General features: G+C 38.7%; 1 protein-coding gene across 6 annotated transcripts in view; it reads left to right on the top strand.

Annotated features, from left to right (window-relative positions):
- RBM6 (RNA binding motif protein 6) overlaps positions 1 to 19453 on the top strand; it is a 104577-nt gene that overhangs the window by 859 nt on the left and 84265 nt on the right. Inside the window, exons 2-3 of one of the 6 annotated variants that reach the window (XM_060631060.3) lie at positions 77 to 182; positions 19359 to 19436. The exons of 2 other annotated variants lie outside the window; for them this stretch is intronic. In XM_060631060.3, the coding sequence (XP_060487043.1) occupies positions 19424 to 19436 (13 nt within the window). In that variant the 5' untranslated portion in view covers positions 77 to 182; positions 19359 to 19423. Of the gene's footprint in view, positions 1 to 76; positions 183 to 13570; positions 13669 to 19358; positions 19437 to 19453 lie in introns of those variants that run through there. 3 more of the 6 variants (XM_060631064.3, XM_060631061.3, XM_060631065.2) reach the window with 3 other exon arrangements.

Below are 19453 nucleotides of genomic sequence, written 5' to 3' on the forward strand. Positions count from 1 at the left end.
AATGGCCTTTTAGAAAAGGCCTTGTTTTGTAAGGTACATAAACTTTAAGGGTAATTGTATTTTTTACATATTTCAGGTTTGCTTGTGAAGGTCACAGTTGCTGGATCTAAGTGAAGGGGTTCAGTAGACTCTGATGTGCCTGGTCACCTGGTTCATTTTCTGAACTCTGGATTGTGCCCTAGGTTTGTTAGTTTTCAACTTCCTGTTGAGTAATGCCACCAGTGTGAATAGTTTAATAATGTCAACATCAGCAAACTTGTGAGGATTGTAGAGAGAGATCTGAAGAACTGATGATGGGTGACGGTAGGGACTGGCAATGTCTAAAGTAACTAATGGCATGTTAGGTGAAACACAGACAAGTTGGACCTGAACCTTGTCTCATTTAATGAGCACCTAACTAGGTACTTAACCTATAGGATAGGTACTAGGTCTGGACATCTGTAACACCCTTCTTTATAGAATTCTGTTACCAGACTTGGGTTTATTTTTGTTGCCTTTAGGATCCTAGGTTCTTGAAGCCTTTCAGAGGAGACTTGTCAAGGCCTGGGTGGGGGAGGTGAGTGTGTGTTACTAAATGAACTCTTTTATTGTGGGTACTTGAGCAAGGTTATACTCTTCTGCCAATGTTTAAATGTATAAACTGCTGTTACTCATCTGATTCGGGGTTGTATTAAGATTGAAACTATCAGCGGGGAGCCTGGGTGGCTCAGTCGGTTACCTGGCAGACTTCAGCTCAGGTCATGATCTCCCAGTTCATGGGTTTGGGCCCCATCGCTGTGCTGACAGCTCAGAGCCTGGAGCCTGCTTAAGATTCTGTGTCTCCCTCTCTTTCTCTACTGAGCTTTCCCACTCACTCTGTCTCTCTTAAAAATAAACAAAAAACATTAATAAAAAAAAGATTGAAACTATCAGAAAGTTCTGGAAAAACATTTTTTTTTAAGTTTATTTATTTTGAGTGAGAGAAAGCGCCGGTCAGGGAGGGGCAGAGAGAGAGGGAGAGAGCATCCCGAGCCTTTAGCACAGAGCTACATGTGGGGTTTGAACTTCAGAATCATAAGATCATGACCTGAGCCGAAGTCAGATGCTTAACCAACTGAGCCTCCCAGGTGCCCCAGAAAGTTCTGAAATTTTAAAGATCATAAATCATTCCTTGATGGATTTTTTTTTTTAGCTGTATATACCAAGAGCTTAGAATTAATTTTTCTGTTACACTCCCACAATACCTTCTTCATCTCATTCACTTAGTTAATGGGCATCCGTTGAACGTATTTTATAACCCTCCTATCACACTATGGGACACAGAATAGCAGAGCGAATGACCAGAGGAGCTCTGGAATCTGATAGGGTTTGAATCCCTGACTCCTTCACTAACCCAGTGACATTGGATAAACTACCTTACTTCAAATTGTGAATTACCTAACTTCATATGTGAAATGAGGTTTTTGTGAGGTTTATGTAATGCTATTAGAACAGTGCCTCGTGTGCAGAAAGTGGTTACTAAATGTTAGTTTCTTTTTTTAAAACAGATTTGTTCAGATATAATTCATAATTCATACATCATGCAGTTAACCATTTAAAGTGTATAATTCAATGCTTTTTACATATTGCTAATTTTTTACAGAGTTGCGGTAAATATATTTTGTTATGTATGTTGGAACAAAATTTGCTATTTAAATCATTAAAAAAAGGGGCGCCTAGGTGTCTCAGTTGATTGAGCGACTGACTCTTGATTTTGGCTCAGGTCATGATCTCACAGTTTGTGGGTTCAAGCTTCGTGTTGGGCTCTGTGCTAACAGTGTGGAGCCTGCTTGGGATTCTCTGTCTCTCTCTGCCCCTTCCCTGCTCTCTCTCTCAAAAGTAAATAAACATTAAAAAACAATAATAATCAGGTATACACACAAAAACTTAGTTACAAAAATCTCAAAAATAAATATTAAAAAAACTTTTTTTTAAATTTTAAGTTTATTTATTTAAGGGATCTGTACACCCAACATGGGACTTGGACTAATGACCCCAAGATCTAGAGGCGCACACTCTTCCAATTGAGTGACCCAGGTTCCCTTAAACCGTTTTTAACTGTAAAATTCAGTGCGTTAATTACATACACTGTAGTGCAACCATCACCACTCTCTATTTCCAAAATTTGTTCATTACCCCAAACAGAAATTCTGTCCATTAAGTAAGTCTCATTGTCCCCTCCCTCCAACCCTTGGTGACCTCTAATCTATATTCTGTCACTGTGATTTTGCCTGTTCTAGGTACCCCATATAAGTGAAATCATACAATATTTGTCCTTTCTTGTCTGACTTCTTTCACCTACCATAGTGTTTTCACAATCTATTCATGTCCTAGCATGTATCCAAACTTCATTCTTTTTTTACAAATTAAAAAAAATTTTTTTAATTGAGATATAATCAACATCTTCATTCTTTTTTATGGATGAATAATATTCTGTTGGTGCGTATAGACCACATTTGTTTATCTCTTGATTTGTTGGTAGACAACTGTGTTGTTTCTACCTTTTGGCTATTGAGAATCATGCTACTATGAACATTGATATATACATATTCTGAATATTACTGTTTTATCAGATATGTGATTTGCAAATATTTTCTCCCATTCTATGGGGGTGCCTTTTTACTTTATTGATAGTGTTCTTTGATGCAGAAGAGTTTTTCATTTTGATGAAGTCCAATTTGTCTATTTTTGTTGTTGACTATGCCTTTGATATCACAGCCAAGGGATCATTGCCAAATCCAATGCATGAAGCGTTTCCCCTGTGTTTTATTGTAAGAGTTTCATAGTTTTAGCACTTACATTTAGGTCTTTGATCCATTTTGAGATAATTTTGGTATATGGTGTTAGGTAAAGGTCCCACTTCATTTTTTTGCACTTGGATATTCATTTTTCTATGACCATTTGTTGAAAAGACTGTCTTTTTCCCTTGAAAAATCTTGGTACCCTTGTTGAAAATACCCTGACCTATACGTGAGGATTTATTTTTTGGTTCTCTATTTCATTGATCTCTGTTTGTCCTTATAACAGTACCACACTGTTTGATAACTGTAGCTTTGTAGTAAGTTTTGAAATTGGGAAGTGTAAGTTCTCCAAGTATATTCTTTTTAAAAATTGTTTGGGCTATTTAGAGTCCTTTGAAATTCCATATGAATTCCAGAATGGGTCTTTCTTTTTTCTTTCTTTTCTTTTTAAGTTTACTTATTTTTGAGAGAGAGAGCAGGGGAGAGGCAGAGAGAGAAGGGGACAGAGCATCTGAAGTGGGCTCTGCGCTGACAGCAGAGAGCCTGACATGGGGCTCAAACCCATGAACCGCAAGATCATGACCTGAGCTGAAGTCAGACACTTAGACTGAGCCACCAGATGCCCCAGGATGGTTTTTTCTAAGCATTGACTTTGGAATCAAGTGGTCTTGAGTTTGTATATTTTCCTCATATCAGTTACATTGTTTGGGGGCAAGTCTCTCAACCTATTTGAGTCTCAGCTTCATGGTCTATAAAGTGGGAATAGTAACAGAGTTTACCCCGTAGAGGACTTGTGATTAAAGGAGAGAATCCATGTAAAATGCTTAACTGTGACACAGCACTCAGCTATGCTTATCTTTCTCTCTCTCATTTCCGGGAGTAGGAATAGACATACTCAGGAAGGTCCTTTCCAGCTTGATGTTACTGTGATTTAGTTTATTAAAAAACCTGTTTTTTAAAGAGAGATAGCATGTGCATGGGGGGGGGGGGGGAGGGCGGAGAGGGAGACTATCTTAAGCAGGCTTCAAGCCCAGTGCAACACGGGGCTTGATCTCACGACTCTGAGATCATGACCTGAGCTGAAATCAAGAGTCAGGCACTTAACTGACTCAACCACCCAGGTGCCCCAATGTTATTATGATTTTAAATACCGGAGCATAGTAGCAGTAATAATATTTAAAACATTGTTTTAGAATTCTTCAAAACTCTTTTTTTGGGGATGTAGTTTACATATCATGAAATTCCTCCACAGTATGTGTTCAGTTTGATATAGTCATCACTGCTGTTCAGAATTAGAATATTTCTAACACCTCAAAATAATCTTTAGTTCCTGTTTGTTGTTTATCTCCACTTTTCATTTCACTCCAACTGCAAGTTCTAGCATCCACTGATGTGCTTTCTGTCTCTGTAGTTTTATGTTTTCTAGAAATTGCATGTAATTGGAGTTAACACAGTTCTCAGTCTTTTATGCCTGGTTTCTTTCACTTGCATTGTTTTTTGTGGTTCATCCATTTTGTTGCATTCCTTTTTATGGTTGTATCTCGTTGTGTTTATCCATTCACCTGTTGAGGGACATTTGAACTGTTCCAGTTGGAGGCTATTGTGAACAATGGGGCTATGAATATGATTGCTTCTTATGCAATGATCTCATTTACTCCTGATAGTAATCATATGAGATAGGTACCATTATTCTTATTGTATAGGAGAGCTTTGAGGCATATAGAAATTAAATAACTTATCACGGGTGCAATAGTTAGAAAACGAGTGTTTTTTAAAAAATTTTTTTTAACGTTTATTTATTTTTGAGAGAGAGAGACAGAGTATGAGCAGAGGAGGGGCAGAGAGAGAGGGAGACACAGAATCTGAAGCAGGCTCCAGGCTCTGAGCTGTCAGGACAGAGCCTGACATGGGACTCGAACTCGTGAACCATGAGACCATGACCTGAGCTGAAGTTGGACGCTTGCTTAACTGACTGAGCACCAGAAAACTGGAGTTTTGATCGAAACCCAGGCATTCTGACTCTAAAATACATACACTAGGCCAGTGGTCTTGAAACCCTTTTATTATTGGACCACTTAAAATTTTAAAAATTTGGGGTGCCTGGCTGGCTCAGTCGGTTGTGTGTCCGACTTCGGCTCAGGTCACGATCTCACGGTCTGTGAGTTCGAGCCCCGCGTCGGGCTCTGTGCTGACAGCCTGGAGCCTGGAGCCTGCTTCGGATTCTGTGTCTCCCTCTCTCTCTGCCCCTAACCCACTCGCATTCTGCCTCTGTGTCTCTCAAAAATAAATAAACATTGGGGCGCCTGGGTGGCGCAGTCGGTTAAGCGTCCGACTTCAGCCAGGTCACGATCTCGCGGTCCGTGAGTTCGAGCCCCGCGTCAGGCTCTGGGCTGATGGCTCGGAGCCTGGAGCCTGTTTCCGATGCTGTGTCTCCCTCTCTCTCTGCCCCTCCCCCGTTCATGCTCTGTCTCTCTCTGTCCCAAAAATAAATTAAAAACGTTGAAAAAAAAAATTAAAAAAAAAAAATAAATAAATAAATAAATAAATAAACATTAAAAAAAATTTTTTTTTTAATTTACCCCCCCTAAAATGCTGAAAAACCTATTACCACCTTGAACATGTTTAAGTTGGATTTGGAAATAATCTCCTCGATAATGGCACCAAAGGCATAGTCAACAAAATGAAAAGTAGACAAATTGAACTTTATCAAAATGAAAAACCTTTCATCAGAGAACACTGGCAACAGAGTCAAAAGGCAACCCACAGAATGGGAGAAAATATTTGTAAATCACATATCTGATAAGGAATTAACATCTGGAATATACAGAAAACTTCTAAACTCAACAACAACAAAAATACGGCCTGATTTAAAAATGAGCAAAAGACTTGAATAGACATTTCTCCAAAGAAAGATATATAGATGGCCAATAAGCCCATGGAAAGACTCTCTACATTATGAATGATTAGGGGAAATGCAAATCAAAATGACAGATGCAACTTCACACCCATTAGGATGGTGTGATTATCAAAATAACCATTTTGATTGTTAGAATCCCAAGTAGGCTCTACATTGTCAAAACAAAAACACTTCCAAAACAGAAAATAACAAGTGTTGGTGATGATGTGGAGAAATTGAAGCTTGTATTATTCTGGTAGGGCTGCTATACCACGATACCACAGATGGGGTGAATTAAACAACAGAAGTGTATTTTCTCCCATTCTAAGATCAAGGTGCCAGCAGGGTTGGGTTTTGGTGAAGCTTGCAGAAGGCTGCCTTCTTGCTGTGTTGTCACACAAACATTCCTCTGTGCATACATTCGTAGTATCTCTTCCTCTGACATCAGACCTATTGGATTAGGGTCCCACTCTTAAGACCTCATTTAATCTTATGTCCATAAAGGCCTTCTCTTCACATACTGGGCCACCTGAAGCTGAGAGTTAAGCATATGAATGGGGGGGCGAGACACAGTTCAGTCCATGACTGAAGGTGCTCTGTTGGTGGGAATGTAGAATGATGTAACTGGTGTGGAAAACAGTGTGGTGATTCCTCATAAATTAAAAACATTACCATATGATCCAGCAATTCCACTTCTGGGTATATGTCGAAAATAATTCAAAGCAGGGTCTCAGAGATATTTGTACACCCAGGTTCATTATTCACAGTAGCCGAAAGATGGAAGTAACCCAAGTGTCCATCAGTGTATGAATGGATAAACAAAATGTGGTATATACATACATTGCAATATTACTCGGCCTTAACAAGTAATGAAATTCTAATAGATGTTGCAGTGTGGCTGAACTTGAAGATATGCTAAGTGAAGAAAGCCAGTCTCACGAAAGGACAAATATTGTATGGTTCCACTAATATTATGAGGTACTTAGAGTAGTCAGAATCAGAGACAAAAAATAGAATGGTGGTTTCCAGGGGCTGGTTTGAGAGGGGAATGAGGAGTTACTGTTTAACGAATACAGATTTTCAGTTTTGAAGATGAAAAAAGTTCTGTGGATGGATGGGGATGATGGTTACACAACAGTGTGAAGATACATAATGCCACTGAATTGTACACTTAAATATGGTTAAAATGGTAAATTTTATATGTGTAACAATTTGTAAAAATAATTTTTTAAAGTTTATTTTGACAGAGAAAGCGTGAGTAGGGGAGGAGCTGGGGTGGAAGGAGAGAACCCCAAGCAGGCTCTACATTGTCAGCGCAGAGCCCCATGTGGGGCTTGAACTCAATAACCGTGAGATCATGACCTGAGCTGAAGTTGGATGCTTAACCAACTGAAGCCACCCAGGCACCCCTGTAAAAATAACTTTTATAAAAGAAGGATCTTACTGATTCTCCTTTTCCACCTCCCCTTTCTACTAATCCTTCTCTCCAGTTTACCAAAAAGGCATCTCTCTATTTGAAATCTAATTATATAAAGTACACTACCCCAGGGATGGAAACCCTCAGAACATCAATCTGTATGTGTTTATTTCATCTTTTGAAGGATGTTTGGGTTGACTTCATTTTTAAGCTATTATGAATAAAGCTTTTGTGAACATTTTTGTACAAGTTTTTTGTTTTCACTTATGTAAATACTGTACTTAGAAGTGAAATTGCTGTGTCATAGGGTAGTGTTTGTCAGACCAATTTCTAAAGTGGTTGTACCATCTTACATTCTTTCCAGTAATGCATAAGAGTTCTGATTGCTGAAAATCCTTGTTTATTTCCTGTTGTAAGTCTTTTTAATTTTAGCAGTTCTGGTGGGTGTGTACTAGTATCTCGTGGTTTTATTCTGTTTTCCTTATGACTAATAATAGTAAGTATTTGTCAGATATGTGTTATAAATATTTACTCCTTTTCCCTAGTTTGCCTATTTATTTTTAAGCAGTGTCTTTTGAGGAACAGGTTTTAATTTTAATCTTTTTCTTTTATAAATGCTTTCTGGATCCTTTCTGTTGATACCAAGCTCAAAAAGATTTTCTCTTGGGGCACCTGGGTGGCTCATTTGGTTAAGCATCCAACTCTTGATTTCAGCTCAAGTCATGATCTCAGGGTCATGAGATTGAGCCCTGCTTTGGGCTTAGTGCTGGGCATGGAGCCTGCTTGAGATTCTGTCTCCTCTGCCCTTCTTGCAATCAGGGTGTGTTCGTTTACTCTCTCTCTCTCTCTCAAAAAAAAAATTTTTTTTCCCGTGTGTTTTCTTTTAGAAGCTTTATAGTGGAGTTTCTACATTTATGTCTGATCCATTTTTAATTAGCTTGTAAGTGTAGTGTAATGGTAGGCAAAGCAAGTGCCATTAAAGGGGAATCAGGATATGGTTCTGGAGAAGGAGACTGAGAAACAGATGTCACATCTAGGGATGGCAGCAGGCATGTAAATTCCCCATTCCAAATCTGAGGACTCTTTAGAGGCCTCATAATTGGAATTAATACATTTAAATCTTTTTTTTTTAAAGCTTAGTCCTATTTAAAAAAATAATTTTTTAAAAATGTTTATTTATTTTTGAGAGAAAGAGACAGAGCATGAGGGGGAGAGTGACAGAGAGAGGGAGACACAGAATCGGAAGCAGGCTCCAGGCTCCGAGCTGTCAGCCCAGAGCCCGATGCGGGGCTTGAACTCACGAACCGTGAGATCATGACCTGAGCTGAAGTCGGACGCTCAACCAACTGAGCCACTCAGGTGCCCCAATACATTTAAATCTTTAAATGGAAAATTTGTGAGGGACACGGGTGCTGCCAGCAGTCACTAATTCCATCTCCCATTGTGTGTATTAAAGTTGCTACTGTTTAACAACTTTGGTTGGGTCTTACTTGGGTAGGTGCTTAGACCAACCGTTGCCTGTTGATGCCCCCTTAATGTTCTTAACTGAGACTCAAAGCATTTACTTTGGAAAAATTAGAGTGTTTGATGCAGGATCAAGCTGCTGCATTCGGCAGATACGCTAATAGAATAGGACTTCTGGTTCTGCTTTGTTGGCTTTTGGAACTGAAGTCATGATTAAAAAGGATGGTCCTGGGTATTGGAATTAAGTTGCTAGAGGTGAAATTCGTGGAACTTTGCAAGATGGACCAGAGTGGAAGCATTTGCCAAGAATATTTTTATTAAAGGTGGAGGAAGCTTGAAAATAATCAGCTACCATCATAGCTCCAACCATAAAGAATGCTGACCTACCTTGGGGAGGCTTTTCTGCCAAACAGCTTCCAGGAAACCAGTCTAGGTTCTAGGGGAGTGTGATTGCAAAGTTGAACTTAAAGGATTTGAGGGAAGAGTATCACTAGGAGTATAGCCTAAAGCTTAGTATAATGCTCACCATCTCCAGAACAGGCGACCCTGTTCAACCGCTATTCATATGGAACCGTTTTTCACTTCAGTCTTCCAAAACTCTCATTTGACTATTTACTACTTATCCAGATCTGTAACTGCATTGGTTTCATATGCTAGTCTTCAGAATTCACCAAAGGGACCTTTTACTGACTGGTGAGTAGCATGTGTTGGAGTGGGATCTAGGCAGTTGAGGTGGTAGGCCCTTCTCAATCCCACTTGACGGTTCATGGCCAGCCACAGTTTGTATGGAATTGATGTTTTAATATCATTTATTTTCAGGGTTAAATGACATGGTAGGTAACTTGTTATCACTCCTTAGTAGATTTTGACTTTCTTGGCTCCTGTCTTTATGCATATATCAACCAGTGTTTTTGCTGGGATCTGATAAGCTTCAGCATTTATAGCTTTGACTTGGCATTGGGTTCATTCTCCACTGCCAGTTCTGCTTACCGGAAGTGGCCCTGGCTTCATGCCTGCAGCTCAACAGTTTTTGCCTATTTAAAGTTTGAGAACAGTTTGAGATCTTTACAGTCCAAGACCCATAGCCACTTGCTATGCTGAATTAACTGCCTGTCTGTAAGAACTCCATCCATCCTGAGTAAAACTTTGGAGGGAACTACTACTACTAGATGGTTTCACAAATCTTTCGCCCTATTCCCACCAGCAGTGTATGGGCATTCTAATTTTTCCACATCCTCATCAACTTACCTTTTTTTCATAGCCACTCTAGTGGATGTGAAGTGGTATCTCATTGTGGTTTCGATGTGCATTTCCTTTATGGGTAATGTTGAACATTTTTCCTATGCTTGTTGACCATTTGTATGTCATCTTTAGGGGAATGTCTGCTCATGCCCTTCTCCCATTTTGTTTATTGGGTTGTCTTTTCTTACTGAGTTATGGAAGTTATTTATATAGGGACGCCTGGATGGCTCAGTGGGTTAAGCACCCGACTCTTGATTTCTGCTCAGGTCATGATCTCACAGTTGAGATCGAGCCCTGTGTGAGGCTCTGTGCTGGCAGTGTGGAGCCTACTTGGGATTCTATCTTTGTCCCTCTCTCTGCCTCTTCTCTGCTGATGTGCGTTCTCTCTGTGTCTCTCTAAATAAACATTTATTTTAAAAGTTATTTATATATTGTAGATATAAATCCCTTATTGAGTATATGATTTGCACACATTTTTTTCCATTCTGTGAGCTGCCTTTTCACTTTCTTGGTATCTTTTAAAGCACTAAAGTTTTAAATTTTGATGATTGCCAATTTATTTTTCCTTTTGTTATTTTTCATATCTGTCTTATCTATGAAACCATTGCCTACTCTGAGGTCATAAAGATTTATGCCAGTTTTTTTTTTTTTTTTTTAAAGAAAAATTTTTAAGTTTTTTTTAACTGTTCATTTGTTTTTTAGAGAGAGAGAGGGAGGGAGGGAGAGTATGAGCAGGGGAGGGGCAGAGAGAGAGGGAGACACAATCCGAAGCAGGCTCCAGGCTCTGAGCTGTCAGCACAGAGCCCTATGCGAGGCTTGAACCCATGAACAGTGAGATCATGACCTGAACTGAAGTCGGACGCTCAGCCAACTGGGCCACCCAGGTGCCCCCCTTTTATGTTAATTTTTTAAATATGTTTATTTATTTTAAGGTGGGGGAGCACAGGGAAGGGAGGGGCAGAGAGAGAAAGAATCCCAAGCAGGCTCTGTGCTGTCTGCGCAGAGCCCAAGGTGGGGCTCAATCCCATGAACCATGAAATCATGACCTGAGTTGAAATCAAGAGTTGGACACTTAAAGGACTAAACCACCCAGGTGCCCCATTGAGTTAATTTTTATAAATGGCATGATACAGGGGTCCAACTTCATTCTTGTGCTTGGTGACATGTTGTCTTAGTACCATTTGTTAAAAAGACTGTCCTTCGTTGAATGGTCTTTGGCACTCTTGTCTAAAATACTTGATCCTAAATGTGAGGATTTATTTCTGAACTCTGAATTCTGTCCCACTGATCTTACGGCCATCCTTATGCCAGTGCCACACTGTCTTGATTAGTGTAACTTTGTATTAAGTTTTAGAATCTGCAAGTTTGAGTCCTCGAACTTTGTTACATATACAGGCATATCTTGTTTTGTTGCATTTTACAGATACTGCATCTTATACAGATTGAAGGTTTGTGGCAACCCTGAGTGGAGTAGGTCTATCAGCACCATTTTTCCACCGGTATTTGCTCATTTTGTCTCTGTATCATATTCTGGTGATACTCACAGTATTTCATACTTTTCATTATTATTTGTCATGGTGATCAGTGATTACAGTTTGCTAAAAGCTGAGATGATGGTTAGCATTTTTTAGCAATAAAGTATTTTTAACTGAGGTATGTACATTGTTTTTTTAGACATAATGCTATTGCACACTTAATAGATGGCAGTACAGTGTAAACATAACTTTTATATGCCCTGGGAAACCACAAAATTCATTTCAATCACTTTACTGCAATATTCACTTTATTGCAGTAACCTGGAACCAGATCTGCACTATCTCCAAAGTTTGCCTGTATTCTTTTCTGTTTTGCACAAGTGATACGATGTTACAAATAGTTATTTTGCACATATTTTAAAACTTAATGTATAATAACATCCTAGATCAACTAGCATAGCTACCTTATTTTTTGAGAGTTGCATGGTATTTTAATAGTGTAGTATACTCAATTGATGGTTTAGATTTTATAATCTTTTGCTATTATAAACAGTGCTGCAATATGTGCATTTGTAAATATGTCACCTCACACTGTAAGTTTCTAGGGAATGCATTCCTAGAAGAGGAACTGGAAAGTCAGGGGCAATATGTATTTAAAAGTTTGTGAATTGTACTCCCCTCTCTCTCTGCCCCACCCCTGCTTGCACTCTGTCCCTCTCTTTCAAAAATGAATAAACATTAAAAAAATTTAAAAAGGCGGGGAGTGTCTGGGTGGCTCGTTGGTTGAGCATCCGACTTCGGCTCAGGTGATGATCTCATGGTGTGAGTTTGAGCCGCGTGGGGCTCTGTGCTGACAACTCAGAGCCTGGAGCCTGCTTTGGATTCTGTATCCCTCTCTCTCCACCCCATCCCTGCTTGTGCTCTCTCTCTTTCAAAAATGAATAAACATTTTAAAAAAAATTTTTTTAAGTTTGTGAATTGTAGTTTTCCTTATGTTACTGACTTTTAACTTCATCCCCATTGGTCAGAGAAGATACTTAAATGGTATCTTTTTTTTTTAAGTTTATTTATTTATGTTGTGAGGGACAGAGACAGCGTGAGTGGGGAAGGGGTGGGGTGGAGAGAGAATCCCAAGCAGGCTCTGCACTCTGTGCAGAGCTGGATGCGGGACTTGAACTCATGAAACCGCAAGATCATGCATGACCTGAGACAAAACCAAGAGTCTGATGTTTAACCAACAGCCACCCAGGTGCCCCAGTATATTTTTATATCTATTGAGACCTATTTGTGGTTTAACAAATGGTCCATCCTGGAGACTAGTCCGGGTGCACTTGAGAAAATGTGATTCTGCTACTTTTGCATAGAGTGTTCTGTTTGTGTCTATTAGATCTCTAATTGTGTTAAGCTATTTCCTTTTATTCTGTCTGGTTGACCGATTATTGAAAGTGGGGTTTGAAATTTCCAGTTATTAGAGAACTGTTGATTTTTCTCTTCACATTTTCAGTTTTTGCTTCATATATTTTGAGAATCTGTTATTAGGTGCTTAATATTTATGATTTATCTTCTTGCTGTATATTTTGAACCTTTTAGTTAATATCTGATGTCATCCTTTGTCTTTCATAAACTTTGGACTCAAAGTCTGTTTTGTCTGAGGGGTGCCTGGGTGATTCAGTTGGTTAAGCATCCGACTCTGAATTTCGGCTCAGGTCATGATCTCACGGTTCATGAGTTCGAGTCCCACATCGGGCTCTGCACTGACTGCAGAACCTGCTTGAGATTCTCACTCTCTCCCTCTTTCTCTGCCCCTTCCCCACACGCGTGTCCGTGCAGTCATTCTCTCTCAAAAATAAACATTAAAAAAAAGTCTATTTTGTCAGATATTAATCTAGCACCTCAGCTTTCATTTGGTTACTATTTGCATGGAATATCTTTTCTGTCTTTTCACTTTCAACCTATTTGTGTCTTTGGATCTAAACTGAGTCTCTTTAAACATATACAGCTTATACAGTTATACAACATATACACAGCATATACAGTTGATACTTGAATGGCATGGTGGGTTGGGGCACCAACTCCATGCACTGATGAAAATCCATGTATAATTTTTAAATCCCCAAAACTTAACTACTAATAGCCTACTGTTGACTGGAAGCCTCACTGACAACTGAAAAAGTCAGCACATATTTTGTATATGTATTATATGCTGCTGTATTCTTTTTTTTTTAATGTTCATTTTTGAGAGAGAGTGCGAGCAGGTGAGGGGCAGAGAGAAGAGGGAGACAGCAAATCTAAAGCAGGCCCCGTGTGGTCAGTGCAGAGCCTGATGTGAGACGATCATGACCTGAGCTGAAACAGGCTGCTTAACCAACTGAACTACCCAGGCACTCCAGTATATACTGTATTCTTAAGGACGATGTAAGCTAGAGAGAAAATATTATTAAAATCTCAAGGAAGAGAAAATACACATAGTACTGTTTTTTTAATCATTACCATCTATTTAATTGTTTACAAAAATGAATTGTTAGTATCTATATCAATATTGTCTTTTTATCAATAGTACCTTATCAGTATTATCATAACTTATATGATAAAAACAGTGTCGATGTTATACATATTACTAACAGTAGATATCAAAAACAAAAAGATAATGGGGCGCCTGGTTGGTTCAGTTGGTTAAGCGTCCAACTTCGGCTCAGATCATGATCTCACTGTTTGTGAGTTTGAGCCCCCTGTTGGGCTCTGTGCTGACAGCTTAGAGCCTGGAGCCTGTTTTGGATTCTGTGTCTCTCTCTCTCTGCCCCTTGTCTATATGCACTCTGTCTCTCTCAAAAAATAAACATTTAAAAAAAGAATATATAAAAAATTCATATTTATTTACAGGTACTAATGATTCATGCAGTGGCACCAAGGAAGCAGCAATATGATTGCTTTATGGTAGCCTAGCCTGTACACTAATGAACGAATCATTATAAAATTTTTGTAGCATACAGTATTACAGTCATATTCATAATATAGTATTGGAAACACTGTTAGATTTTTTAAATATTTACCTGTGATGATAGGCTGATAGGCAGTTTCTCCAGTTATGGGAGAGAGACGCATACTGTATGGTAATGTAATTCTTTGAAAAAAATGTTATAAAATAGCAAGAAAACTAACATATTATTAATTTTTTGTTAAACGTCACTCACATTATGCCTATGTAAGGATAGACTGTCCACTTCATACAAGTCTTGCACATGATGTTCTACACCATGAATACTTGGGTGACGACACAGAACATCTCATATGGCTCTTGCCATACAGTTATTACATTTTCATACAAAGACACACACATACAACAGGCTTATTTATTTATTTATTTATTTTAAGTTTGTTTTATTTAGAGAAAGTGTAAGTTGGGGAAGGGCAGAGAGGGAAAGAGAGAGAATCCCAAACAAGCTCCACACTGTCAGTGCAGAGCCTGATGCAGGGCTCAAACTCAGGAACTACAAGATCATGACCTGACCTGAAGTCAGACCATTAACTGACTGAGCCTTCCAGGCGCCTCCTTTCATGGCTTTTTCTATAACAATGGCCTCTTCAGTGGTGTAATCCTTCCAGACTTTCATGATATTCTGTCAGGGTTCTCTTTCATAGCATTGACAGTCCTTTCCATAGAGTACCATGTTTAATAAACATTAAAGGTCCTTATGATCCCCTGATCTAAAAGCTGAATTAGAGATGTGTTTGGGGGCAGGTAGACTACTTTGGCACCTTTGGCTTTGAACTCATGGGGTTCTGGGTGGTCAAGGGCATTGTCCAATGTGAAAAGAACTTTAAAAGTCAGTTCTTACCAGCAAGGTACTTCCAGACTTCAGGAACTCAGCATCAGTGGAACCAATCCAGAAAAAGTGTTCTTGTTCAGGCTTTCTTGTTGTATAACCAGAAGACTGGCTCAGGGGTTAGCAGCTTTACAGCTCATGAGCCTGACTCAAAACAGTAGAGTTAGCCTATATTTCCCTGCCTTATATCTTGGTGCTCTCTTCTCTTCCTTAATAATAGATGTCCCTTGTGGCATTTTTTTTTTTTTTTTTCTTTCTGGAGTAGGACCCATTCATCTGGGTTATTATAAACCAGACATTCTTTTTCCCTCAGTGATTTTATTAGTGATTCTGAGAACTCACCTGCTGCTTCCTGGTTGGCAGAAGCTACTTCTTCCATTGTCTTGACTTTTTTTTTATTAACAAAAATGTTTAAAAAATTTTTTGTACTGTATATTTTTTTGAAGTTTTATTTTATTTTAATTTACATCCAAGTTAGCATATAGCGCAACAGTGATTTCAGGAGTAGATTCCTTAATGCCCCTTAACCATTTAGCCCATCCCCCTTCCCACAACCCTTCCAGTAACCCTCTGTTTGTTCTCCATATTTAGAGGTCTCATGTTTTGTCCCCCTCCCTGTTTTTATATAATTTTTTCTTCCCTTCCCTTGTGTTCATCTGTTCCGTCTTAAAGTCCTCATATGAGTGAAGTTGTATATTTGTCTTCCTCTGACTAATTTCGCTTAGCATGATTAATACCCTCCAGTTCCATCCACATAGTTGCAAATGGCAAGATTTCATTCTTTTTGATTGCCAAGTAATACTCCATTGTATATGTATACCACATCTTCTTTATCCATTCATCCATCGATTGACATTTGGGCTCTTTCCATACTTTGGCTGTTGTCAATAGTGCTGCTATAAACATTGGGGTGCATGTGCCCCTTTGAAACAGCATACCTGTATCCCTTGGATAAATACCTAATAGTGCAATTGCTGGGTCAAAAAAAATTTTTTTAATGTTTGTTTATTTTTGAGAGATTGTTTTTAAATAATGTGGAAAGTAAAAAGTGGAGTTACAAACCAAAGTTATAATAATACTAGCTTTTGTAATTGCCCCTGTATTTATCTTTACCAGAGATCTTCATTTCTTTATATGGCTTTGATTACTATTTAGCTTCTTTTTCAATTTCAACTGGAAGAACTCCTGTTAACATGTCTTGCAGGGCTCATCTAATGGTAATGAACTCCCTCAGCTTTTGTTTATCTGGGAATGTGTCATTTCTTGGAGGACAATTTTCTCAAATATAGAATTCTTGATTGACAGAGTGACTGAGTGTCTTGGTTGAGTGTCCAACTCTTGATTTCAGCTCAGGTCATGATCCCAGGGTCGTGGGTGGAGCCTGCTTAAGATTCTCTCGCTTGCTATCCCTCTCCCCCACTTGTGCGCATGCACTCTCTCTCTCTAAAAATGAAAAAAAAAAATTCTTGACAGTTTATGTTTCCTTAGTATTTTACTTAAATATTTTTTTCAAGTTTTATTTAAATTCTAGTTAATGTATAGTGTAATACTGGTTTCAGAAGTAGAATTTACTGATTCTTCACTTATACCCTTAGTATTTTAATAAATTGTCTACTGCTCTGTGGTCTCTAAGGTTTCTAATGAGGAATTAGCTGATAATCTTTTTTTTTTTTCTTTTTTTGTGGCTGATAATCTTATTGAGGGTCTCGTCACTTTTGCTGCGTTGAAAATTCTTTGTCTTTTTAAATTTATTTTTATTATTTTTTTCTTTATTTTTTGAGAGAGAGAGAGACAGAGAGCAAGCTGGGGAGGGGCAGAGAGAGAGAGAGACAGACAGACAGACAGACAGAATCTGAAGCAGGCTCCCGGCTCTAAGCTGTTAGCACAGAGCCTGATGCAGGGCTCAAACTCACAAACAGATCATGACCTGAGTCGAGGTTGGAAGCTTAACTGACTGAGCCACCCAGGTGCCCCCAAAATTCTTTGTCTTTTGACAGTTTGATCATATTGTGTCTTAATGTGAGTTTATCCTACTTGTACTTCATTTAGCTTCCTGGATTTATATATTCATATCTTTCATAACATTTGGTGGATTTTTTGTTTTTTGTTTTTTTGTTTTTTGACCATTCTTCAAATAATCTTTCTGCCCTTCCTCTCTCTCTTCTCCTGAGACTCCCATAATCATTGTCCATTTGATGGTATTTCCAGGCCCCCTGGGTTTTGTTCACCTTTGTTCATTATTTTTTCTTTCTGTTCTTCAGACTTTATAATTTCAACCGGCTGGTCTTCAAATTCGCTAATTTTTCTGCCTGCTCAAATCTCTTGAACCCTTTTAGTGAACTTTTCATTGCACTTGTTGTAATTACAGCTCCAGGGTTTTTAATTTATTTTTTTCTTCCACTGTATAAATTTCTGTCTCTTCATAAATATTCTCATTTTGTTTATACATGGTTTTCCTGGTTTCCTTTAGTTCTTTAAGCATAATTAACATAGTTGTCATAAAGTCTTTGTCTAGTAAATCTGATGTCTAGGTTTATTAAGAGATAGTTTCTGTTGATTTATTTCGTTTCTTTGAATGGGCCATATTTTCTTATTTCTTTGTCTTGTGCTTTTTTTTCCTTGTTATTGAAAATAGGGCATCATAATTTGATAACTCTGAAAATCACATTCTCCCCTTTTATTGGGGTTTACGGATTTTTTTTTTTTTTTTTTGGATTGTTGAAGGCTGTGGTAGTCTGTTTTGAGGCTTTTTCTAAACTATTTTGCCAAGACTATTCCTTGTCCTCACTATGTGATCACTGATGTCTGTGTTCCTTTAGCTCATGTTCATCTAATATTTAGACCAAGATTTCTGTGTATGCCAGAAGCTCAAACAAAAGAAAAACAAAAAACACACTAACAAAACCAAAAAAAGAGAAAAGCAGAAAAATGTATAACCACCTGTGTTTTTGCAGAGTGGCTCTGTGCTGGGGCACTCCTTCAACATTTAGTAGCCTTCCTCTGGGCATTGGGATCAGTCTGAGGTGAAAGATAAAAGGTCTTTTCAGGTCTTGTCTCATCATGTGTGTTGCCTGGGTGTGTGTGTAGTTTTCTAAATTTTCCCACATACCTGTTGCTTTGAAATGTTGTAATTTCTCAAAGTGTTTTCACCCCAACTTCCTCATTATCTTTGAGTAGGCTTTGCAGCTTTTATTAGCAGTGCTTGCTAATATCAGGTATCTCCCAAATAGATTAGAACAGATATACTCAGTAATTTGCAAATCAGGTTTCCCTCTGATTTGAGGGAGGGAACTGGGCTGCCACTTTTTCTTCTTCTTCTTCTTCTTTTTTAATGTTTATTTATTTATTTTGAGAGAGAGAGAGAGGGAGGGAGGGAGGGAGGGAGAGGGTCCGAGTGAGGGAGCGTGCACGGGGGAGGGGCAGAGAGAGAGGAAGAGAGAATCCCAAGCAGGCTCTGAGCTTTCAGCGCAGAGCCTGACATGGAGCTCAAAAATGCTGAGATCATGACCTGAGGTGAAATCAAGAGTCGGATGCTCAACCGACTGAGTCTCCCAGGTGTCCCTGGGCTGCCACTTTTTCAAGACCAGAACCACTGCCATGCAAGGGTGAGTGGGATAGGGATGAGTAAAAACACCACAAAAGTTGCCTATTATTTTGAAGAGATTTTTCTTGATTGAACAGTCTCTTGGTTGTACACCTTTGGCTGTTTTCTAAGCTCCATCACAGCTGGTTCAGCCATTTGCTGCTGTTTTTTTATGTTTCTGTGGAAGAATGAGGGTTTGGAACTTCCTCATCTGCCATTTTGTTGAAATGTGGATTGTTTTTTCACTCTCTTGATAGTGTACTTTGTGTAAAAGTTTGGATTTTGATGAAGTCCACTTTATTTTTAATTTTTTCCTTGTGCTTTTGGTGCCATTTTAAAAAGCCATTGCTAAATCCAATGTAATGAAAGTTTGCATCGTATTTATTTATTTATTTATTTATTTGACGTTTATTTGAGAGAGAGAGAGCATACACACATGTGTGCGGGGCAGAGAGAGGGAGAGAGAATTCCTAGCAGGCTCTGTGCTGTTGGCACAGAGTCCAATGTGGGGCTTGAACTCAGGAACTGTGAGGTCAGTGACCTGAGCAGAGATCAAGAGTTGGAGCCTTAACTGAATCAGCCACCCAGGTGTCCCTTAATCTTTTTTAGTAGCTGCAGCAAAAATCCTGGAGATGGCTTCTAAGCTTGCCTTGGGTTACATGCCCATTTTAATTTTTTTTTTTTTTATTTTTTAACAGGAGAAAATTAAATTTAGTGTCATACATATGAGGAATCCATACAGACATGAAATTCTCAAAGCAGTATGGCAACAAGAGGTTTGTAAGACATACTG

This window comes from Panthera onca, chromosome A2 (genome assembly GCF_046562875.1).
Source record: "Panthera onca isolate mPanOnc1 chromosome A2, mPanOnc1 haplotype 2, whole genome shotgun sequence".
Lineage (NCBI taxonomy): Eukaryota > Metazoa > Chordata > Mammalia > Carnivora > Felidae > Panthera > Panthera onca.